Genomic DNA, 25,564 nt, shown 5'->3' with positions numbered 1-25,564 from the left:
AGTCCCACAGAGAAAAGCAGTCTTTCACCCCATTTCTCTTTCACTTCCCTTCCCCACCTCCAAAATGAGAGAAATTTCTAAAAGACCTTAAACTAGAATACTTTAAGACCCTGAGTTTAAAGTCCTCAAGAGATCAACATAGTGGGTGTGAAGCTGTAACATATCCACGAGTTAAACCAGGACAGACAGGAGGACAGGGAGATGTGATCATCTTTGCCCTTTAGGAATCCACAGAAAAGGCTCTTTGTCACTGTATGTGGTAACAGAAACACAGAGCCTGGACAGTCCTAGGATTCCACAAGCTTATAGGTCATTGTGAACAGATCATTCACGGAATGATGTCACCTCTATGACCCAGTTCTTTCAAAGATCTGGTCACAGCACAGGAGAAGTTTTAAAGAAATGAGCATTAAAAACCAAAACCCAAACCAAAACCAAACCCGTTAAGTGAATTCACTTGAATATAATTCAAAGGAAACTCCAATTTTACTCAGAATTTTGCTGGCAGAATTCTCTGTTTATTCTGCTATAACTTTAGACCTACAATCAATATCAGATATGTGGGAATATGTTATTATATAGCAAGATTCCTAACTAACAAAGCAAGCAATGAAAATAATCTTATTAAAAAGTCTTCTTTTCTCTTCATTGTTTTTTTTCTTTTTTCTTTTTTTTTTTTAGAATTTTACTCATCTCTCTGGAGTTGGAGAAAGGTGTGACACCCCAGCAAATCTTTTAGCTAAAGGATGTCAACTAAACTTCATCGAAAACCCTCTCTCCCAAGTAGAAATACTTACAAATAAGCCTCTCAGCATAGGCAGACAGAAAAATAGTTCCAGCATCGTTCAGATTGCACCTCAAAGCTTGACTCTTAAATTGAGACCAGGTATGTTATGTGTTACACAATCCTTGACTCAAGTGAATAAACCTAGTGTCACCTATGGTAATACTGCTATTCCGCTAATATGCCTCGTGCCATATTACTATGACTCAAATTTCCCACTCTGAAGGAAACAGACAGTTGCTTGGCTAACACTGTCCTTTATTCACATTGGTCACTTTGCACTCCAAATGTGCTACCCCCCAAAAGCCTTATCTAATAGTACGCATTTGAATTACTTAAATATTGTTAAGGCTTACCTCACATTTCTTCAAGGGTTGTAATACAGCTTTAAACACCTCTTTATTTTCTTCTTTTCTAAACCCACATACAAAAAAATTCAGCTTATCTTCCATCTAAATGGATGCTAGTTCTCCCAAGGAGATATAAAATATCCAACTTTCACCTCCTTTGGTTGCTCTAATTCCCTGCTTTAGAAAGTTTACCACATAGCATATGAAGTTTTAAGTATCTTCAGTAAGTCCTTATTGAAATGAAATAGCCAGTGAAGGGCTAGTCGCAAATAAGTCTCCCTGTGTTTTTATGGATTTGTTTTTCTTGCGGGGGTGTTTGTTGCAGGCAGTGAACAGACTCTGCAAGTTCAAGTTCGCCAGACCGAGGACTACCCAGTGGATTTGTATTACCTCATGGACCTCTCGGCCTCCATGGATGACGACCTCAACACGATCAAAGAGCTGGGCTCCCTGCTCTCCAAGGAGATGTCTAAATTAACGAGCAACTTTAGACTGGGCTTTGGCTCTTTTGTGGAAAAACCCATCTCCCCATTTATGAAAACAACACCAGAAGAAATCGCCAACCCTTGCAGGTAAGTTAATGATTTTCTGGCATCTTTGCACACTGATTTCCTGTAGAGCTAGCTCTGCTCTGAGCCGCACTTGGCAGGAGCCTGCTATTTCCAGGCAGTTCCCTTCCATCTGGTTAGATCTCTACAGCTCTCCGTTGCCCGGGGTTGTTTGGAACCCAGGCGAAGTCATCTCAATACATGGTTGTAGCCTGGGTCCTCACAGCATCTGCAGCATTGGCCTACCTGTGGAGGTCAGAATTGTGAAAAACTTGGCTTTGTGTTCTGTAGATGAGGAAACCGACCCCTTTACTGTAGGTTCCACTCGGCTGAGCCCATCCCCAGCCCCTCAGAGACCTTCTGTCCTTAATGATCATCACTTTCTGAAGCTGTTTGACAGTAACCCACACTTGCTCAGAGTAGCTTTCTACACTACAGTGGCTGCTGCCAAAATGACTTTTTTTTAGCTACCTTTCTTGTACTTTGGGAAATGCAAATTTCTCTTACTGTTTGGAGAAGGTCTTTGTAGCCTTCACTGCTATCAAATTCACTAGGTAATTAGGCTATAACTCCATTATAATGTGCTCTAATCGCTACTAAAATCATGTATTATTCAGGTGATGATCAAAGGCAAGTTACCTTGTGATGGCTTACTTGTACATGTCAATGACATGGTCAAAATAAAATTATTTGATATCCTTCTATTGAAAAAGAGCTCTCCGAATTCCCCATTGTGGCTCAAGGGGCTGAGAACCCGACTAGTATGCATAAGGATGTGGTTTTGCTCCCTGGCCTCATTCAGTGTGTTAAGCATCCAGTGTTGCTGTGAGCCATAGCGTAGGTCACAGACACGGCTCAGATCGGGCACAGTTGTAGCTGTGGTGTAAGACTGCGGATGCAGCTCTGATTTGACCCCTAGCCCTGGAACTTCCATATGCCTCAGTGTGGACCTAAAAAAAAGACAAAGAAAAGAAAAAGAGGGCGTTTCCAGTTGTGGCTCAGGGGAAATGAATCCAACTAGTATCCATGAGGATTTTGGTTCAATCCCTGGCCTCGTTCAGTGAGTTAAGGATCTGGTGTTGCCACAAGCTGCCTTGTAGGTCACAGATGTGGCTCGGATCCTGCATTGCTGTGGCTGTGGTGTAGGCCGGCAGCTGTAGCTCCGATTAGACCCCTAGCATGGGAACTTCCATGCACCACAAGTGTGTCTCTAAAAAGACAGGAAAAGACAAGAAAGAAAGGAGGGAAGGGAGGGAGGGAGAGAGAGAGAGAGAGAGAGAAAGGAAGGAAGGAAGGAAGGAAGGAAGGAAGGAAGGAAAGAAGGAAGGAAGGAAGGAAAAGAGCTCTCATTTGCTTTGTGCCAGATTCTATGCTGAAGGTTTTACATACATACCTCATTCAATCTTCGTAATGACTTCAGGTCAAAGCAGGTTTCACCATTGCTATACTCAGAGGAATTAACAGAGGCTCTGAGAGGTTAGTAAACTACCTGAGGCCACATGACTAACCAGTGATCCATGCCAAGATCTGAGTTAGTCCAAAACCAAGCCCTTTGCTACTATGAATCTAGTATTTATGAAACAGCCTTGCAAACATATATTGATTTTTTAATGCTAGGATACACCCAAGGAATCAATCTCTATAAAAGACAGTTTTTATAGTATCATTTTCAGACATTCAGTGTGGTTTCCAACTAGAATCTGACAGCCAGAAATATTTTGACCTTGGAAAGAATTCATCACTGATTGCAACTCATAGGAATTATGTTTGGTTGCAAGTATCAGAGGTAATGTCTGTCCCCAAACCCCCTCTTTGAGGTATAATTGACAGTACTAAAATGCACACAGCAGAATTATTTAGTTTGAGTTTTGATCATTGAATATACCAAAGAAATCACCACTTAAAACATGATGTAGAATATTTCCAGCCACCTCAGAAAGTTTCCTTATGCTTCATTAGAGTTAGTTCTGCTTCCCCAGAGACAACCACCTTCTGATTTCTATAATATAGACTAGTTTTGCCTATTCTTAGATTTCATATGAATGAAAAATATGGTATATACCTTTTGTGTCTGGCTTCTTTTGCTCTACAGGTGTAGTGAATGAGAACCCAAAGAAGGATCTCATATTTGAGCTCTTTTTTTCTTTCTTTCTTTCTTTTTTTTTTTTTTTTGCTTTTTAGGACCTCACTGGTGGCATGTGGAAGTTCCCAGGCTAGGTGTCTAATTGGAGCTGTAGCTGCCAGCCTACACCATAGCCACAGCAACATCAGATCTGAGCCATGTCTGGGATCTACACCACAGCTCACAGCAACACTGGGTCCTTAACCTACTTAGCGAGGCCAGGGATCAAACCTGCATCCTCATGAATACGAGTCGGATTCATTTCTGCTGTACCACAATGGGAACTCCCATATTTGAGCTCTTGAAAGGTCAACATTTTTTTTATTCTCTAGAGGTGTTTCTTTTATTCTTATTGGCAGAATTTACCTTTAGTTTAAATAATAAATAATGAGTTCCCCCCTTTTTTTGCTGCAATTATATTTTTTCCTTCCTAATCATATCTTTAGTTTTCCCAGCTTCTCCCTCCACACATTTACACACACAAAAGTCAATCCTTTGATCAGTCCAAACCTTATAATTATGGAATAAAATGTTCTTTAGCATGAAGGCAATGAGAGGTAAGAGGAAAGAGCATGGACTTTTCCAGACCTGAGCTTAAATCCTAACCTTAGACAAACAGCTTTTGCTCTTGGAGCTTCTGTCTCTTCAGCTATAAACGGGGATAATAACATTCACCTTGTGGGTTAATCGTGAGGATTGAATGTGCTTAGAATATAACAGATATTCAAAACCAGTTTCAATTTCCTTCCTCTCATTTATAGTTATTTTCACTAATTATTTTAATCTAATGGTCCTCAAACTTTTAGACCTCAGGACTTTGTTACACTTTTAGAAATTGAGATCCTCCTCAAAGAGCTTTATGTCTATCAATTTATTCAGTGTGTTAGAGTATAAAAGTAAGAAAATCTACAAATAATTTAATAAGTACAATGAGAAACACATTGCATGTTACTATAATAACACATCTTTAGGAAAAATAACTACCTTTTCCAAAACAGAACAAAGTTGGAGTTCCCCTGTCGGGCAGTGGGTTAAGGATCTGGCATTGTCAGTGCTGTGGTGTGGGCTCAGTTCCTGGCCTGGGAACTTCCACATGCCAATGTGGCCTAAATAAATAAATAACAAAAAGGAACAATGTTAACAAGAAGAGTGGCACTGCTTTACATTTTTACACATCTCTTAAGGTATCTGATTTAAAAGAAATCAAATCTGCTTCTCCATTTAATCTCTTGTAATATTTTGTTTTGGTTGAATTCCATGAAGAAAGTCCAACCTCACATAGATAAATAGCTGGAGAAGCAGTTAATAGCTTTTTCCAATGACTGTAGACATTCTTCTTTGATATTACATTCAGACTAGACAAGAAGTCAATTTAGTTTCAGTGTAGAATCTGAAACAAAAAATTAGAAGGAACACTAGGCAGTTTGGTGCCAAGGCCTTGATCTGTGCTGAGGCACCAGAGGTTCAACTCACCATTGCTTTGTATCATCAGTGAAAATGGCAAGAGTGAAAAAGACAAATAACGACTCTTATTATTATGAAAAAACGTTTGACCTGACAGACACTCTGAAAAGGTCTCAGGGATTTCTGCGGGTCTGCACACGATACTTTCAAAGCCTCTGTTTTAATCCAATCTCATGATTTTTAACGTAGCTTGCTTACTTTATCTTCATTAGATGGAAGGTCACTAAAAATTCATTTCACCATGTAAGAAGACTGAATGGTTCACATTTTTGAAAGACTCTTCCCTTATGTTACTAAGACACAGCAACAAAAAGCATATATTCTCCATTTTCATATTTGTACTGAGCGGTAATATATGTTTTTAATTATTTAACAGCCCAAAGATTAAATTTTCTCCACTGAACATTTTGAGGGATTTTTTTTAACATCATTTCACATATGATTTGGTGTTTTGTCTTGTTTTGTATTTGAATTTGACATGAAAAGTGATGAGTTCCTTGTAGTTTCCCCAAAGAGAAAATAAACCATGGAATGCTCAGATTTCCTGTCTGTACACACACAGAAACATATATGAGTATATAATACAATTTCCTTTTACAAAGGTAAAAATAAGCCTATGTGAGAATACAGAGAAAAAGAAGAAAATGGAAATCATTTCTAATCCCACTCAAAAAAGATAGTGTTAACCTTTCTTTATCATTATAATCTTATTTTATGAATATTTATTTAAAGTTCTAACAAAAAATATGAATAGCACTGTTTACATTGTGTTTTATAATTTTAACTATGAATGCATTTTAAATGCAAATCTATTGCCATCTAGGGTCTCCAAAGCAAGTTGTTTGGCAATGAGTAATTCCTTCACTTGCTGTCTAAGAAAATAACAAACAAATATAAGCATTTGTTAGAGGAAGAATTCTGACCAAAACGGGCAGCTTCCACTCAAAATTTCCTGGTGTGACATTCTGCTTTGCTTTAGCCACATTCATCTCCCAGCATATGAATATGTTTATTGAATTAAATTTTAAAAATAGTCCCCTTTCCAAAAATAGATTAAATAAATAAATAAATAAAAATAAATAAACAAAAGGAAAGAAAGAAAGAAAGAAAGAAAGAAAGAAAGAAAGAAAGAAAGAAAGAAAGAAAGAAAAAGAAAAAAAGAAAGAAAGAAAGAAAAATATTCCCCTTTCCAAAAGATTAGAGTTCTGGTAAGAACTACATAGCAGATAATTCTAAGCAGCAAAGATGCAGATTTCTTACCAAAGGATAGGAATACTCATTCCCTGGTTCGAGAGATCCTCAAATGCCATTTTGGTACACTGTGAACCAACAGTCCCAAATAAAAAATTAAACAGTTTCCAAGACTGGTTGGACTCTAGGGACAATGATATGTATATTCCATGTAGCTATATGCTTTTTATAAAATACTTTTTATATAATTTTCACAACAATCTTGTGAAGTAGGTATTATTATTACTTTATTTTACAGATGAGGACATTGAGGTCTAGTGGTAAGTACATTGTCCAAGGATAAATAAACATTCATACTTTTTATGCTAAAGCAAATGTATTTTTTTCTGCCCTATAGCTACTTTAAATACTATAGCAGCAATTAGGACAAATGCTAAATTATTATCATTTACTAGGTGAACTATTTTTTTAATTCCTCATTTTACGTTTTAAAATAAATTTCTTATATGAAGGTAAGGAGAGATTAACTACATAAAAGGCTTTAGGGCATATATCCAAAAACATTGTAAACAAAATTTAAAAACAAACTACAAAGACAAAAGTTTAATATTCTTAAGAGACAGAGTTATTGAAATCATTAGAAAATTTAAAAATATCCCATTAAAAGAATGGAACATCCAAGACTGTACCATTCAGTGCCAGGGTACTTTTAACTCCCCTCTTTCTGAAGTCTTGAAGGCTCTTCAGATTATGACCTACTTCTAGTCCAAGTCTGCCCACAGGAAGTAAATGATTATCCTTGCAGACACCAGCATTCTGGTTTCAGCAGAGCTCCATTTCTCATTGTAAAAAAGTCCAGCATCATTGTGGCCAGTATATATAGTTGAGTCTCTTCATTTATGGGAGTCTTGTGTAAAGTCTCCTTGAACACTGATTTAGAGAATGCTTAGCCATTGCTCTTAGGGGACACACAGTTAGGTTCCTGCCAACCTCTAGTCACCCTTTCATCAAGGGAGCAATACATGACTTTGTTTCTGTATGTTTCTGTTTTAAAGACATGCTCTTTAATATACATTGTTGCTTTATTTACATCGAAGTCATAGCCAATGGCCCTAGAACTCATGTCAGAACACAGTTTAGCTAACACAGGTGTTTTCTCCATACAGTACATCACAATCTGCTTGCACTTAGGGATACCAGACAGCACTTCATACTCAACTTGGGAGACTTTATAAACAGCAAAATCACAAAAAAAAAAAAAAGAGAGAGAGAGAAAAGAAAAGAAAAAAAGAATGCACAAAAATGCGAAACAACATGGCACCAGACAGACCACTAAAAGTACATTTGTGTACACTATGAGAGTCAAAGCAGGAAGGCAGAGTTTTCTTTGACCTCAGCTGGAAACTTAGGCATCAGGCAACTCCAATTGTTTGCTACTCTGCACATGTACGCCAATGATTGAGAAATACCGAAGGTATTGATGTGGGGGTTAAAAATAAATGTTAGTGACATTTGATTTTGTAGTGGAATCTATGAATAATGAGGATTGACTCTATACCACAGGCAGATGAATTTGGTGGAAAAGAGCGTAATCCTGAAAGATGCATTGACTCTTTGGGTGTTGATAAGACAGGCTGCTGAACTTGCAAAGCTGCTCATATTAGTCAACCAGCCCTCCCCAGACAGCATACCTCAACCTCACTGGGGGAATAGTGCTTTTGTCTCCGTATTTCTACACCAGAGTTTCTCAACTTTGGAATACATCAGGAAGACAGTGCAGCGCAGATCTCTGAGCGAACCCCTAACATTTCTGACTCAGCATAGTTTGGAGCCATACCCCAGATTTTGCATTATAACAAGTCCCCAGGTGATGCTTATGCTGCTGGTCCAGGGACCACACTTTGAGAACCTCCGCTCTATATTATCATCTCCACTTTACAAAGGAAAACCCAAGGTTCAGATGTATTTGAATACTTGCCCAAAGACTCTAGCACAGGTACTAGCTGGCTTTCAGAATGAGATGTGGCTGAATTCAGGATCAGCAGTTTCTGTTCTACTTTAGGGCAGATCTCATCCTCACTTGGCGTGTTCCCCATATGTAAACTGTCTTTAGCAGTGTTTTGTTTGTTTGTTGTCTTTTTAGGGCTGCACCCATGTTCATGGTGGTTCCCAGGCTAAGGATCAAATTGGAGCTGTAGCCACCAGCCTACACCATAGCCATAGCCATGCCAGATCTGAGCCTCGTCCGCAACCTATACCACAGCTCGTGGCAACACTGGATCCTTACCCACTGAGTGAGGCCGAGGAGTCTTCATGCATTCTAGTCAGGTTAGTTACCGCTGAGCCAGGACAGGAATTCCTTTAGCAGTGGTTTTAATGCCAGGCTGGCCCACAGGAAAGTTGGGCTCTAGAATCAAAAGCCTTGCTCTAGGGGCTCCCGTTGTGGCTCAGAGGTAACGAACCTGACTAGGATTCATGAGGACATGGTTCAATCCCTGGCCTCACTCAGTGGGTTAAGGATCCGGTGTTGCCATGAGCTGTGGTATAGGTTGCAGACGTGGCTCATATCTGGGGTTGCTGTGGCTGTGGTGTAGGCTGGCAGCTACAGCTCCGATTCGACCCCTAGACTGGTAATTTCTGTATGCCGCAGGTGCAGCCCTAAAAAGCAAACAAACAAACAAACAAAAAGTCTTGCTCTGATTTTTGGGCCTTTGGCAGGCAGGACTGAGCAGAGGAGGAAGAAGACAAGTTTTTCTCCCAGTCTTGCTACAGGGTGACTCATCCTTGATGACAGCTTAAGCTATCAGAATACAAAGGAATCGGTGTCATCATGTGAAACTTAATGGTGGATTTTGGTTGAAAGGCAATAGAAGGTAGTGGATCACATGCACATGCGTGCATGCACACACAGTGAGGAGTCTGATCACCTGCCTATCTGTTTTGTGTTTGAGCCAGTGTGAGACACAAAGCAAGCTCTAAGTGTTAGCGAATGTGGCCAATTTGCAAAGGGTGGATGGGAGATGATGAACCAACCTTAACAATGAGACTTACAGCTAAGTGAGTCAGGCACTTCAGAAAGTTTAAGGAAATGTTACTAGGCTATTAAACCCATGAACTGTGCGTTGTATCCTTTCATCAAAAATATCTTCCTTTTGCAGTAGTATTCCATACTTCTGCTTGCCTACCTTTGGATTCAAGCACATTTTGCCGTTGACAAATGATGCTGAAAGATTCAATGAAATTGTGAAGAATCAGAAAATTTCTGCTAATATTGATACTCCGGAAGGTGGATTTGATGCAATCATGCAAGCCGCTGTGTGTAAGGTATGTTGAGAGGAGCAGTGTTTCATTCTGTTAACACAAATTTTAACTCTTTTGAAAAAATCTGCTTTGAAAAGCTTAGCTAATTTTATCTTTCATTTAATCACTATATTTCTACATCAGGTATTTTTCTTAAAACACAAATTTTTTTTGTAAATTTTTAATTCAATCAAGATGAAATGGGGACTGTTTTTATGCCTAATATTCAAATATTTTAATAAAGTTGTAGTACTATTGGGGAAATTGATTAAAAAACAGTTGTGGGAGTTCCCGTCGTGGCGCAGTGGTTAACGAATCCGACTAGAAACCATGAGGTTGCGGGTTCGGTCCCTGCCCTTGTTCAGTGGGTTAACGATCCCGCGTTGCCGTGAGCTGTGGTGTAGGTTGCAGACTCGGCTCGGATCCCGCATTGCTGTGGCTCTGGCGTAGGCTGGCGGCTACAGCTCCGATTCGACCCCTAGCCTGGGAACCTCCATATGCCGCGGGAGCAGCCCAAGAAATAGCAAAAAGACAAAAAAACAAAACAAAACAAAACAAAAAACAAAAACAGTTGTGTATGGTTAATTTTCGAAGATCAAGATCGTATTAATTTGTTTTGTTTTTGCTTTTCTTCTTTTTTGGCTGCTCCCCAATATGTGGAGCTCCCAGGCCAGGGGTTAGATCCGAGCCACAGTTGCCACCAATGCTGCGGCTGCAACATTAGACCCACAGGGATCGAATCTATGTCCCGGCGCTGAAGACATGCTGTCGATCCCGTTGTGCCACAGCTGAAACTCCTAATTAGTTTTTGAATTAACCATAGTGAAAAAAAAATCAAAGGCAGCAATTAATGAAAAAAGTAAAAATGCTCTGATTCAGAATAAACTTCTATATATGATCAGATATCTATCGCTTTAAGCCAACAAAATAAGCATTCGAAGCCACAGAGTCTCTACCACACTGCAGGAATGCCTCTCCTCCTTGACAATCAGACACATCTATATGCTCCTGTCTTCAGATGACAGTCTTCATGGAAGATATTAGGAAACAGATAGGGCTGAAAGTCCTAGAAGGTGAGAGGGCCAAGGAATTAGGGAAGGAAGAAAAAAGATAAGGAACAATGGGGTCGCTACAACTGAGTTTTTATCCAACTTGTTCCTGGACTAATCTTAATTAAAGATGGGAGCTCTGCTAATAAACAGACAACAAACCCTCTTAATTAGCAATATTTGGGGTCATACTTTGATAAGCAATTCTTATCCTTATATTACACTACATGTATAATTTTTGGATGATATCAGTAGAAAAATATGTGCTTAAGTTCTGGGTGAAATTTTAATAAAACAGGCTTCAAGTCCATTTGTACTGCATTCTACTATGCCGCAGCTTGGATTTGAGATACTCTATGACCTCCCCTCTTTCCGTTCTTTCATTTATCTGGTAAATTAAACGTTGTGCAGTAAAAATAATTAACTACGTAAAAGTCAAGATGAACTAGATACTGATTATAGTGGAACTATTTTTTTCTGAAGCATAAGTCATCTGGAAATGTAAGCCAGGATCAAGCAAATGTCACAGAATTTCATGTCTTTAGTACGGTCGTGTTATCAACTCACAATACAGGGAAAAGGCTCAACTAGACAGACCAGCAATATATATTTTTTTTATCATCTGAATGTGTCCAAGTATAATTGACCCGCTCTCAATAAATGCCTGCCTCCATCCTACACCAGCCAAATGTCTCTTTCTCACCGTAGGAAAAAATTGGCTGGCGGAATGACTCCCTCCATCTCCTGGTCTTTGTGAGTGATGCTGATTCGCATTTTGGAATGGACAGCAAACTGGCGGGCATTGTCATTCCTAACGATGGGCTCTGTCACTTGGACAGCAAGAATGAATACTCCATGTCAACAGTCTTGGTGTGTATTCTGCACTCTACACTGTTTTCAGGGCTGTGAGTGGGCGAATGAAGCAATAATTGCTGTCATACAGGACAGAATAATCCACATTTGGTGAAAACAGTGCACATTTTCCCGTTTGAGATGAACAGATTGGCCTCTCTCAATCCTCATTGCCCTTAGAGGTTCCCGTGGGAGCACAGGTTGGGGGTGGGGATATGTAAAAAGTTCAGATTTGTTACAGCACAAATGACCCCAGAACTTCCCCAATTTTTTAAAATGCCCAAGCCCAGCAAAAGGCTATAGAGTCAGCTCATTTTGTTTGAATCACAGCCCTGAAAAGGGAAACTCCAACTTGAAGAGTAGTAGCCTAGGAATTGGTGGTCCCAGAGTCACGCCTCCTCAATAACTTCACATTTTCATGGACCAGGGGGTTCTCTGGGAAACAATTAGTGAGGTACTGCTTGGCTGGTGCTTATTAAATTTGGCTTATCTTTGTCATTTAAAAAAATGCTGGTGAGGACTTCCCCAGTGGTACAGTGGGTTAAGGATCTGGCACTGCCGCTGCAGTGGCTCAGGTCTCTGCTCTGGTATGGGGTCTATCCCTGGCCTGGGAATTTCTGCATACATCAAGGACAGCCAAATCAAAACAAAACAAAAACAAAAAAAAGTTTTTAGGGAGTTCCCGTTGTGAAGCAACAGAAACAAATCTGACTAGTATCCATGAGGATGTGGGTTTGAACCCTGGCCTCACTCAGTGGGTTGGGGATCGGATCTGGCATTGCCATGAGCTGTGGTGTAGATTGCAGACAGGGGTCGGATCTGGCATTACTATGACTGTGGCATAGACCAGCAGCTGCAGCTCTGATTCAACCCCTGGCCTGGGAACTTCTCTATGCCTTGGGTTCAGCCCTAAAAAGCAAAAAAAAAAAAAAAAAAAAGTTTTAAAAATGTTGATATTACAAAGAGAAAAAAAATAAAAACACTTGACTTTTGTAAAACGAGGTACAAAATTCAGAGCTCTTTTGATGTACATGATCTCCTTTGATCCTCACCAGAACCCTATGTGTCTAACTGCTTTGCTTGAACAGAGACGAAGCAGCTGTGCTGGCCCATGTGTTATTCCCTGTCAGGAACGCCTTTTCCTTCAAGGCTGCTGAGAAACTCTTAATGATCCTTTAAAACCCTGGGCAGGAGCAGGTGAGGGGCTCCCTCTTTGACCCCCAGTGGGCTCCAAAGCGATTGTCTTTCCCCTGGCTCTTGTACATAGATGCCTTCTTGGTCACTTCTATATGGAAATGTGTTTGCTAGTGTCTTTCTCTGATGTGCATTTCCAGGGCCAGAGCCAGTTTATTTATCTCTATTTCCTGATAGCACAGTGCCTGGAACACAGTGGGTGCTGATAATTCAGTATAAAATCAAATCAAATTATGAAGCAGCAACTTGGAAAGGTCATATTATCCCCATTTAACACTTGGAAAAATATGGCCCAGAGACTTTAAGTGACTTATCTAAATGACAACGCTGTAGAAGTGTATGTAGGGGAGAGAGAGAAAGACGGAAGAAAACCCAGAATTCTAATATCAGGTTGGAAAAAGGTGTTTTCTAAAAAAAAAAAAAAAAAAATTAGTGGGCAATATATAGAAATGCTTACTGATGTGCTGTAAGTTGATTTTAAAAAAAAAAAAATCTAAAGGTTTATAAATTACCTGCTTCCATTTCTTTTTTTCCTTTGTTTTTAGGGCCACACCCGCAGTATATGGAGGTTACCAGGCTAGGGGTCCAATCAGAGCTGTAGCTACCAGCCTACACCACAGCCACAGCAATGCCAGATCCGAGCTGCATCTGCTACCTACACCACAGCTCACAGAAACACCAGATCCTTAACCCACTGCACGAGGCCAGGGATTGAACCCACAACCACATGGTTCCTAGTCGGATTCATTTCCACTGGGCCACGATGGGAACTCCATGCTACCATTTCTTGACATAAATTTCTAAACTTCAGCATGAATGTTTCCCCCTAACTTTTGATCAATAGTGTTCCCCAAACTTATGTATTTTTGATCCTGTAAGTTGCTTTTCCACATTACAAGATTAGTGAGGATAGCCACATTTTGTCTTTTAGCCAATAAAACTGTGAGAAATGGATCCCTTATTTATTTTTCTTGAAACCATTCCAATGCCCTATAATGGACCTCTCAGAAAAAGCAGGATCACAGAAGCAAACAGTACCAGTTGCCTGCTATGACCTTCTCCTCTAACACATGTTCAAGTCATTCTTGCTGAGTAAGTTGCTGCAATGCACTGGGCTGTGGACCATTTCCCTGCCTGCCTGCACATTGCCTCCTCGAGGTCCTTCGAGCGATTCCTATGTCCTCATCACTGGGCGGGGCTCCTGGAGCAGCAAAATAATAACACATGATCCCTGGCCTTGAAGAACTTACAATTTAATTGTGGGAATTAAACCAACAGATCTGGATCAGAGGGAAAACCATATTTGTCCACCTACGAGGGGCCATGAGGTGCAGTCCTGGCTACGCAGGCATAGCACTTGAAAGTTCTGAGAACACAGCGAGATAAGGAAAGGCCAGCTCCGGGGGAATTCAGGCTTAAGGGTGAAGGATACTTAATGTGAAGTATTAATGGGCAAGTAAAATGCAGAGGAGACTGAAAATATCAGCCTCAGGAAGCTTCTTACCATCTGGATTCTACTAATAGCCACAAATAAAAATCCCAAAGGGCTGGAAAGCACGTATGACGCAGTAAGATTTGCAGTTGGGTAATTGACCTGGATATCTTAAGCAAAACTGTACTTTTCCCACCAGTTGAATCTTTTTGTGGCTGAAGAAGATGTTGGACAAAAATATTCCAGAAGTGCTGAGAATACATGAATGCACCACATTAGCGTGCAGGGGGGCTAATTCGTCAGTGTTCCTGCACTTTGGCTGACAGCCAACATAGGATTCTTGGTTGAATTGTTTACAGTCCATTCCCTCATCTGAGTTTCCCTTTTGCACAATATCCACATTTGGAGCCATATGACAGGCTAATGGGTTCCATGTTTTCCAGTCCTGGAAAGTAAAGGTCATCTGCAAATATGATCATTAATGACTGTATTTGTTAAAGTACTCATATGAATGAACACATCAATGGAAGAGAAGTCAACTGAATACAGTGTGTTTTGAGTTGTTCTGTAAAAATATTGCAGCATCCCATAAAACCAATTAGTGACATCAAAAAGGCAAGAAGACCAAACCTGAGAACTTGTACAGGAACGTCTCAAGTGAGATGCATTTAGGAATTGCAGTATGTCCTTCCTCAGCAGGCTGACCCTGCTCCAACCCTCATCCCGCCCCATCCAATTCCAGCAAGAGTTTTTGAGCTGCAAGAGTCACCTTGGTCACATTTGTCATAGTCTAACAGCCCCTCCCTCACCCCTAATAGTCCCTCCAACATGAGCCTATAGGCAAGTGGCACTTCGAAGAAGAAGTGTATCTCTACCCTTGAAAATATGACACACTATAAGTCTTTAAATAAATTTAGCAATCTCCTTGAAAGTGACAGCATAATACACTACATTGACAGGCACTGACTCTAAGGAATTAAATGGACTTACAAGATCTAGGAAACAATTACTAAAGCAATTAAGTAAATAATGCTAATTGTGTTTGTGTTTACTGGGAGTGACAGTCACAATACTGCCTGTGAGAATCGCAATGCCAAACTCAGGAAGATATCTTTGAAAGAAATATTCCTTTCTTTATTTTACATACTTTTGTTAAGAAGATACTTAAACATCTATTTAAACTCATTTTAATTCTAGGAATATCCAACCATTGGACAACTCATTGATAAACTGGTACAAAATAATGTGTTACTGATCTTTGCTGTAACTCAAGAACAAGTTCATCTGTATGAGGTAAGCAAACATCATTCAGGAAATTCCTTCAGGGAGATTATTTGACATGAAACTTATTAACTCTGAGTTTAATACCTGGGATGCCATTAGGTAATTATTAACACATACCAAATATACTGGACACTGGCAAAGTGGATTCAGTTACTGTTTGCCATTTAAATTATGAACATGGAGGTTTAGTGGGAAGTTGGGGGAAGATATGGTGGGACAAGGAAGGAAGAGTTATGGAAATTAGAAGTTGGAAGAAAATACCAATAACCACAGGACCACCAACCTAATGGGAAAATCAGTCTATCTTCCCTTAAGCTCTTTCATCTGATGAGGAGGGAGTTAACAGAGAACAGAGGAGATTATGAGTCTGGGAGGAGAATTGACTTAAATTCTCTGATGCTTGATGCATAGGAAACACACAAGTAGAGACACAACTCAAACCATTGAAAAGTGAAAAGTTGAAAGAAAAAAACTGTTTAAACTGAGCCCCCAAATAATTTCTCCCTTAAAGTAGCTGCATTTGCAGTTCAAGTTTTTGAATGGAAGCACCAACTACAGAAAGGGGATTGTTTCATGAGGTAAAAAAATGTTCGTAAACCATCACATATGCTGTAAAATGCATTTTACAAATGCAGAAGTTTGCTTTGGCTTCTTTCTGGTTTCAGAAAAACAGTAAGTCCAAATGCCATGAATTGGGGTACTAGTAAATGATCTATTCCTAGTGAGTAGTTTCACAGAGAACTAAGGAGGCTCCAGCCAGAGTCCCAGAAAATGTAGAGAAAATTGGTGTCCGTTAAGCTGTCTGTACCTTCAGTGCAGAGGCTTCAAATCCTTCTCAGTTCAAAGTCTGATCTCCCATTCTTTTTGAAAGGACCTCTTAACTCACTTGGTGACTTTACAGGCTCAGGAAATGCTGAGATTATTTCACAGAAGGCTTTGATTAAATGCCACTCACTGCTAAGGACGGTGCAGCCCCTGAACTTGCATCAGGTTCTGTAGAAAGGATCCAGGAAGAGATTCTATCTTGCATTTTTAATGAGAGGAGGGTATTGTACTCCAGGTGAGATTGCCTTCTGCTGGAAACCAAGGAAGTCCCTGGCAATCAAGCTACATACTCGAGGCCTTTGTTCTACTCAGAAACCCATGTGGGTTCACCTGATCTGGGCATTTTCTTAAGGCTTTTTAGCCTTAAGTCTGGGAGACTTGTTTCCAGGCGTTTTAAGTAGTAGAGTTGCAGTAAAGACTTTTTTTTTTAATATCCCCAATACAATAGTGAGTCTATTCTGCCTCTGATCCTTAAAGCTAGAGTGGGAGGACCCTGGGTGTCATACCTCCTCCACAGCAGGGCTCCTCTTTAGAAAGGGGAGAGGGAGTGGCACAGAAATGTTCTTAAAAGGGGAGTCTGGGAAACGTGATGGATGACCATGAGCAGAGACCCCCCCATAACTCACCTTGGTAATAGTCTTTAAGGCTCACAACTCATTTAAACGCCTCCTCAAAATTGCTATTAAAAAGACAGAGCAAGATGAAAAATAACTGTGACAAAGCAGAATCTGTCGGATTTAAACAGGTTGCCTCCACGGTTCCTCTGTTGCAAAGGAAATGATCATTTCCAAGGAAAACACCAGATTAGAGCCTGCCTCTAATGTAACAGCAGGACATTTATTTTTGCCTGCCTACTAATCTCATTACGAGGCAAATTTATGTTCCACCGTGATTTGTGGTCTTTACCATCTAGGCTCCACTAAATTCAAAGGGATGTTTTCAGGGAGCCATGCAGTGGACCAGGTCAGCAATCCACTCTGTGACTCTGATCCTTTCATTATTTTATTTTTATTTCGATGGACTCATCATTTCCTCTGCATTAGTGGGAGCAGGCGGCCGCCTGGTCTAAAGATAATGACAGCAACATTGCACTTCCCTGAAGGCTTCACACAGCAAGAAAATGCTGATCTCTTGTTTTATTGATAATGAAAACCCAAAATAGACCAGTAATGGCTTGGGTTGGCTTTCCATTTACATCTCTGAGAAGGAGCCCTACGTGTGCAGGAGCCCTGTGTGACCTGAGGTTTGGATAGCTGTGAGCGAAGCCACATAACTACCAAAGAACTGCTGCAAAATAAAACCAGCGATAGCATAAATAAAGCAACTGAGTCCTTGGAGCTAATGGAAATTCCAGGAGGCAAACTGTTTGCCCCAGTTCTGTGTTAAGCATAGACTTGTGTGCATTTCCCCGGCAGGGGATGGTTGGGTTTAATGGCTCCCGTCTTGCAGCAAATAAAGATTTGTTTTGCCCACTCATGGGACACAGGAAAAAAATGACTGTAGGTTCAATAATTTGGGGAAGATGCTTTGGACTGCCCAGGTGTGTGATGTTGCCATACTTTGGGGTAAGAGAGATGAACAAACAATGGAAAGGATAAAGTAAGCAGTTTTGCCCTCAGTTCAATAGGACTGCAGTGTGCACCCCCAGACTCCCGCAAACGGATGATTTTGAACAAACTTATTATTATGAATAGCTTCCTGTTTGTCCAATTACAGGGTTCAAAAGATAATGATAGATAGGTAGTATATTGTTTTCTAGTGCTAAATACCATTTTGCATCAGGATTCAATTACCTAAGCTTTAACATTTTTTTTTTATCTCCTCTGTTTTCAAATGTTTATTGTTAATTTACATCAATTTAATATCAAGCTACTAAACCCCAACTGTCTAATTTGACTAGTCTTTCCTCACTAATGAGATATTGAGAGAAAAGCAATTAAATTAGCATTTTTGACTACATTGTCAAATCCTACTATTAATCACCTGGGGTTATTTGCAAGATTTGAAATATCCTCAGTCTTTCAAAATGTCTACTTCTGACTGGAAAAAGATGAGTTTTATGAGGTTAATAATAATAATTATTATATGACCTAGTATTTATGATATATTGTTGAAACAGCACTTAGAAAGTCAGATATAAAACTGAACCAGAAAAAGACACTTCTAGTTTGCTCACTCACATCTGAGTGAGTGGCCACAAATTGACATCCCTGTGGTTATCAGGACAGAATGATGTATCTAAAGAATGGGGATGGGAACTTCATGATTTGTATACATTAACAGAGAAGACTGTTATAAGTAGACTCCTTTTATATCGTATTTACTATCCCAGGTTGTTATGCCACCAAAGAGCCCTTCCTTCTGGAGGTGAAAAGCCTTCCATTGTCACTTCTATAAGGAGCTGTGGTGGGTTTGCACATTTTTCTGTTTAGGCCAATTCTCAATACAAAGTAGATGCTCAGTAAATATTTGTTGAATGAATTAAAAAGAAAACTGCAAAGCAAGCAGTCCATTTTTTCTCAAATGAGGTCAAAGTTTCTAAATGGGGACTTGGAGTTTTGTGTGATCAACACCTGTCAAGACTGAGGGAGCCGGTATACAAGAGCAGGTGACAGTGCCTGACCCATCACTGTGGTTACCGGCAACCCTGGCTGTTCCTTCTCTACCCTTCCACTTTGGATCCAGGTGGCCCCAGAGGGGAAAGGTTCACTCTGCCATCAGTCTTGAGGCCAACCTGTTGGATATGCTCCACTGCCCTCTTACTAGTCTCTGAAGGACAACCCCTGAGCAATTACCCCCTTGATGATCGTTATATCTGAAAGATAGCATAGAGGCTGCTACAATGTACTAAGAGCCTGATGTCAGTGTGGCTTCTTAGCATTATCTACCACACACGTTTCATTTTTCAGGAGTCAAAACCCCAGTTTTTATTTCATCCTTTCTTTCCTCGCTTTGTTCCTCTTTTGAGCTTTTCCCTGCAGCAAGGGAGTGGAAGGGAGGCAGAGAAGTTAGGGAGGGAGATAAAATGAAAAAGGGACCCTTTTACTATTTGTTAGCCTGTTCTATTATCATTTTGTTTTATCATGTTCACTGTTGGAAAAGATCAAAACAGTTTTACTCTGATGAAAATCCCTTTATTGCTGGCCTCAGTTTTTATGAAATAAAAAGACTGGACCAGATGACCTTCAGCTTTAGTAGTCCGTGACTCTAGACTGGGGGTGGGAAGAGGATCAGCATGAATTCCAGTGATTTACACACAGACAATGTATAGCTAGCTGGTTGTAATATAGCTAATTTTAGGGCACAGTCTAAAAAGTTTTTATTTACCCATCAACTAAATCCCATAATGTGGTGTTCCAAATTTATGCTTTCAGTGAAAATAAAATCATCTACAAATTGAAAAGAGAACTTCTGGATTATGAGAAATGTCCAAGGAGTTAATAATTGTTCTTAATTCAAGTATAACAGAAAAGGGTTTTTATTTCTTTTTATTTGATGGTGTCTTAGAACAAAGACTGAGGAGAGCCAGCTGCCTACAGTTTCCTCATTAATAAAACTACATCTTATAGAGGGAGGATTTGGAAATAAAACACATGTCCTCAGATTATCAGGGAAAAGCTGTTGGAAACATTTTCCAGACTAATTAATGAACTGTAACCATGAAAAATCATCAGTAGTTACTCCCTAGATTATAAGGACTACTTTTCTTCTAAAGAACTCGAAGACTCGTAATCCAGAAAATAAAGACTCAGGAAGAAAGATACAGGTTTAAAATTAGGGTCTTAATGAGATGTCCTCTTAGGCCAACCCACATAGAAATATAAAATGGTATCTTATCAATACAAGGCCTAAATATTTCAATATTTACACAATATTCAGCATTAGGACCAATGTGCTACTAACAGTAGTCATTCATTCATTCATTCATTCATCAAACATTTCATGAGCATCTCCCATGAACTAGGCCAGGGTTGATGATGAGAGGAGAGTAAGACACAGCACCTGCCTCGAGAAGTCCCAGAGAGCCTTAACAGACTTGGAGGCCAATGATTTACCTAAAGAACATCTAGGTAATGAAGACATTTTAGAGTTTGTGCTCTGGCAAGAGACCCCAAGCCAGAGTTTTACTGAGGGGTCAGAGTTTTCACCTTTGTCAATGTTTTCACTCTTTTCTATTCACCATCTTTGTTAGAAAGGGGAGCAAATGAAAAAAAGAAGGAAAAAAAAAAGAAAGGGGAGCAAATAAATTGGCGATCAGAAAACTACCTTCAATGCTAAGAGTTATCATAGTGCTGGCCCTTCAGTTTATGGCAGTGGAAACTGAAGGCCAGAGAGGATAAGCAACTATGACCATGAGAAGAATAGGGAAGGTTTGCTGAAGTCTCATTAGGTGGCAGCTGAGGCTAAGCGTTTTAACTCATGATATCATTTTGTCTTCCTTTTACTGCTCTAGAACCAGAATCAAAAAGCAAGTTGCCCATGAGAGCAAAGATTTAAACGCAGGCAGTTCAAGTCAACAGCCTTAATCACTGAGTTTAGTCACACTTGAACCTCGGTGGCTGCAGTGAAAGAGCGTGCTCATTCCTGACCTCTAGACCACCAGGGGAGCAGCCTCTTAAACAAAGTAACTGGCTTTGAAAGTCATTTGAACAGTAAGAGCATAGAGCCTAAGGGCGCAGCAGAGCTTCCTGACAAGTGAATGGACAGGTGAATCTCTACAAATGCAGTCATTCAAGGTGGGGAAATACTGGATTTTACTTACTGCTGCTGTTAATTTAGCCAAATAGAGCAATTTAAAAATATGTGGACTTGAAAAAAGAGCCACATTTGGATTCTGCCTTGTGTGTTCTGTAAGCTCTGAGAAGTAAGAACAGGTCACACGCTGGGCAGCCTTATGCCACTGGCCAACCCACCAAAAACAGCAACTCTTGACCACTGTCAAGGGTCCAACCAAAGGGGGTAAGGGAATACCTGGTCTAACACAGACTATAGGCCTCTTTTTTAAAAATTCAATGGGTGTTATTATATTTATAGTTGTACAACCATCATCACAACCTAATTTTAGAACATTTCCATCCCAAACCCACAGTCCATCCCTCCCCCCAACTTGTCCCCTTTGGTAACTATAAGTTTTTCAAAGACTGTGAGTCTGTTTCTGTTTCACAAGTAGGTTCATTTGTGTTCTTTATTTTATTTTATTTTATTTTATTTTTGTCTTTTTGGCATTTTTTGGGCCACTGCCGTGGCATATGGAGGTTCCTAGGCTAGGGGTCTAATTGGAGCTGTAGCCACCAGCCTATGCCAGAGCCACAGCAACACAGGATCCGAGCCGCGTCTGCAACTTACACCACAGCTCATGGCAACGCCGGATCATTAACCCACTGAGCAAGGGCAGGGATTGAACCCTCAACCTCATGGTTCCTAGTCAGATTCGTTAGCCACTGCGCCATGATGGGAACTCCTGTATTCTTTTCTTAGATTCCACCTATAGGTGATATCATATGGTGTTTGTCTCTCACTGTCTGATTAACCTCACTTAGCGTGATAATTTTTAGGTCCATCCATGTTGCTGCAAATGCCATTACTTCATTCTTTTTTATGGCTGAGTAATACTCCATTGTATATATGTACCACATCTTCTTTATCCATTCATTTGTTGATGAACATTTAGATTGCTTCCACATCTTGGCTACATGATGGTGTAGTTCAAGCATATGGAAAAATACACTAGTGCAGTGAACGTCCACGTACCTACTGCCCATCTTTCTCCAATCTTAACATTTTGCCACTATATCTGCTTTAGCTATTTGAAAGAAATAAAACATTCCAGGTACAGTTGCCTACTGTGTAACTGCCCACCTCTGAACCCACCTCCCTCTTTCCTTTCACACATAGAAATAATCAGTATCCTGAACTTAGTGTTTATCAACCCCATGTTTCTTTTTTGTACTATGAAGAATATAGTCTCCCCATAATTACATAGTTTGAGCTCACAAGTTTAATTTCATGCTGTACATATTATTTCTACAATTTGCTTTTTGACTCAATGTTATGTTTCAAGTTTTTAAAAGTTACGATAAAAGATGCATAATATAAAATTTACCATTTTATAGGTTAAGTATACAGTTCTGTGGCATTAAGTACATTCACATGGTGCTGCTCAATGTTACTTTTTTTGAGACTGATCCATAGAGATGCTCAGAGCTCTAGTTTGTTCCACTGCTATACATATTCTAGTAAATGTATTTACTGCAATGTGTTCATGTGCAACTGAGGGCTTCAGATCACTTCCAGGCCTGCAGCATCACTAATGTTGCAGCCATGCACATCCTTACATGCACGTTCTCTACTGAGGATCCAGGTCTAGAAGTGACGCCCCTGGGTCACAGGGGAATGGCAGCCTCCACTCTCCTGGGTGTGTTCAAGTGGCTTTCCAAAGGGGTTGCATCAGTTACTCTCTGACCAACAATGTGGGAATGTGCCTCCCCCCACAAAAAAAGAAGAAATGACTGAAAAAAGAAAAAAAAGACACTTTAAAATACTGTCTTTCTGATGGTACAATGAATACAGTATTTGCAAAAAAAGAAAAAAAAAAGGATACAGAAAAGCACAGGTACAATGAAGAAAACAAAGATCACGCATAAACTCACCGCTCAGACACAGTTGACCATTCTTGACATGTCAGAGTAAGTCTTCTCTTGTCTTCGCATGCATTTACATGTTTTAACATAATTGGCAACAGACTGCACATATTAAGTATGTTCAAATTTTTGGAATACGTTTACATACTTACACTCTTATAAAGGCATAAAAATTAAATTGCATTTACTTATAAGTCAAACAATCGCTGTTACTAATGAGAATAACATTAGATGAAATCAAGGTCATTCTGCAACATTCTGAATCTGTGGTTGCCATCCTTGGAGGTTATGTGCTTCAAAATAAAACTAAGTAAAATTAAGTCAGACAGAGAAAGACAAAATATCATATGATATCACTTATATGTGGAATCTCATAAAAATGATACAAAAAACTTATTTTATTAAAAAACAGAAACAAACAGATTTCAAAACCAATTTTATGGTTGCCATAGGCTAAACCATTGAGGGAGGGAAAAATTGGGAGAGTGGGAATAACACATATACATTACTGTATAAAAGAGATGATTAACAAGAACCTATTGTATAGCACAGGAAAATCTACTCAATAGTTTGTTATAATATATACAGGAAAAAATGGATGTATTTATATGTGATGTATTCGCTTTACTGTACACCTGAAACTAATACAACATTGTAAATCAACTATACTCCAATAAAATTAAATTAAAAGATAAAAAACAAAATAAAAGCACACTTGCTCCCACCCCCAACATTCCCAATATCCGCAATTACTACACTTTTACCTACTAGGTCACTTTTTTTTTTTTACATACACTTATGATACTTGGTTCCTGTTTTATACATCCCTGCAACGTCTTTAAAGGACTAAGAAATTATTTCTAGTACTCATTTTCTTATCCCTGAAAGTGCCCTATTGGTGAGGATTCTTAATATCTGGGAACAAATTTGGTTTCCTCCAAGGCTTGTCTTCATACTGCACAGCGCTCCAAGCTGTGTAACTACCCTTCCCTGCCTAGGAAGGCATGGTATTAGGGGACTCCATCTATCCCCAGAAGCCTCTCCTAAGGCTGTAGGTGGCCACTCTGTCTGCGCCTGTGAGGCTGGCCCAAAGCACAGCTGTGCTTTAAGGAAACTCTCCCAGCTTTGCTCACCATGCAGAGTTTAACTGCCCCCACGCATCTTCCACATGGCACAGCCTTTCACACAATTATACAGTGCATCGAGGCACAAGGGATAAGTTAAACTGACAGCTCCTGGACATAACAGAAGTTGGAGAGTGTTACATATATTTAACTTTATGGCTCATTATCTGAAAGAGCCCAAATTATGCCATGATGGGGCTATTATTTGCTACGACATAGTTCAGTATTTTGTTGCCCTTCCTGTCTTGAACTTCAAAAAGTAAATAGAAATGCTTTGAAACAGAAAATTTTGTTGAGCTTGAACAGTTTGAGCACATTTTATTCATTAATTCAGGGGTTAGCAGACTTTCTCTATAGAGTTGCTGGATTTAGCACATAAAAATACAGGATGTCCAGTTAAATTTGAATTACAAATAAACAACAAATAATTCTTTATGTTTTGCTATGTTCCGTACAATATTGGGGCCACATACTAAAAACTTTGGAAGAATTACTTTAGAAATGGAAAATAATGTAGAGCAATGGGAAATAACGGAGGAGAAGAGTGTGAGACCTTAATTTTATAGGATCTTCAGAGAAGACCTCTTTCAAGAAGTGATTATGAAGGAAGCAGCAACCTTCAGGTTGAGTTTTCAAGAGGAGAAGGAATGTGCAAAGGCCCTGAGACCGCAAAATACTCAGTGCTCAGTGTGTTTGAGAAACTGAAAAAAGGCTTGTTAGCCTGGTGTGAACTGAAGTAGGAGGGAAAGGTGGGCGAAAACCAGACTCCTCAAACTTGAAGGCCAAGGGAAGTAAACACAGTGCTAGTCCAGGGATAGCAAGCCTTCAGAAACACCACTTTTGTTGTTGAGTAGAGAATAGGTATCACGGGTGTATGACAAGTTGAGAACCCCATGTGAATTATGGGTGTATAGGTTTAAAAACTTAACACCTTTACAGAGTTCCTGCTGTGGTGCAGGGGGTTAAGAATACACATGTGGTGGCTTGGGTACTATAGAGGCACAGGTTTGACCCTAAACTTCCATATGCTGTGAGTGCAGCCATTAAAAAAACAAAAAAAACAAAAACAAACAAAAAAGGTAACTTTATTTTCCCCATTGCCAGAGCGCTTCCCTAAAGTATCCTCCTGACAACAGAAATGGTGTAGACAGGCCATTCTATATCAGCCATTCTTAAACTTTGGTACTCATTAGAATCGCCTAGAAAGCTTTCTAAAAAGCCCAAGTCCCAGGCCACTCCTTGACCTGATTAAATCAATAACTGGTGACTCAGGCATCAGTGAATCTAGTTATTAGTGTTTTTTTAAAGTTCTCCTGGTGTCTCCAATCACCCAAGGAGTCTGTTAAAATGCAGAATTTTATTTAGAAGGTCTGGACTGGGGCCTGAGATTTTGCATTTTTTTCA

The 25,564-nt window shown here is 39.7% G+C and overlaps 1 protein-coding gene across 6 annotated transcripts in view; it reads left to right on the top strand.

The window, feature by feature from the left end:
• Window positions 1–25,564, top strand: part of ITGB6 (integrin subunit beta 6) — a 128,168-nt gene that overhangs the window by 56,120 nt on the left and 46,484 nt on the right. For 5 of the 6 annotated variants that reach the window (XM_047772714.1, XM_047772715.1, XM_047772717.1 and 2 more), the window contains 5 exons: window positions 682–886; window positions 1,460–1,706; window positions 9,618–9,783; window positions 11,517–11,678; window positions 15,484–15,579. In XM_047772714.1, the coding sequence (XP_047628670.1) occupies window positions 682–886; window positions 1,460–1,706; window positions 9,618–9,783; window positions 11,517–11,678; window positions 15,484–15,579 (876 nt within the window). The remainder of the gene's footprint in view (window positions 1–681; window positions 887–1,459; window positions 1,707–9,617; window positions 9,784–11,516; window positions 11,679–15,483; window positions 15,580–25,564) is intronic. The other variant, XM_047772716.1, reaches the window with a different exon arrangement.

This window comes from Phacochoerus africanus, chromosome 3, assembly GCF_016906955.1.
Source record: "Phacochoerus africanus isolate WHEZ1 chromosome 3, ROS_Pafr_v1, whole genome shotgun sequence".
NCBI lineage: Eukaryota > Metazoa > Chordata > Mammalia > Artiodactyla > Suidae > Phacochoerus > Phacochoerus africanus.
Note: the sequence above shows the minus strand (reverse complement) of the source record. Positions and strands in the feature narration are given on the sequence as shown.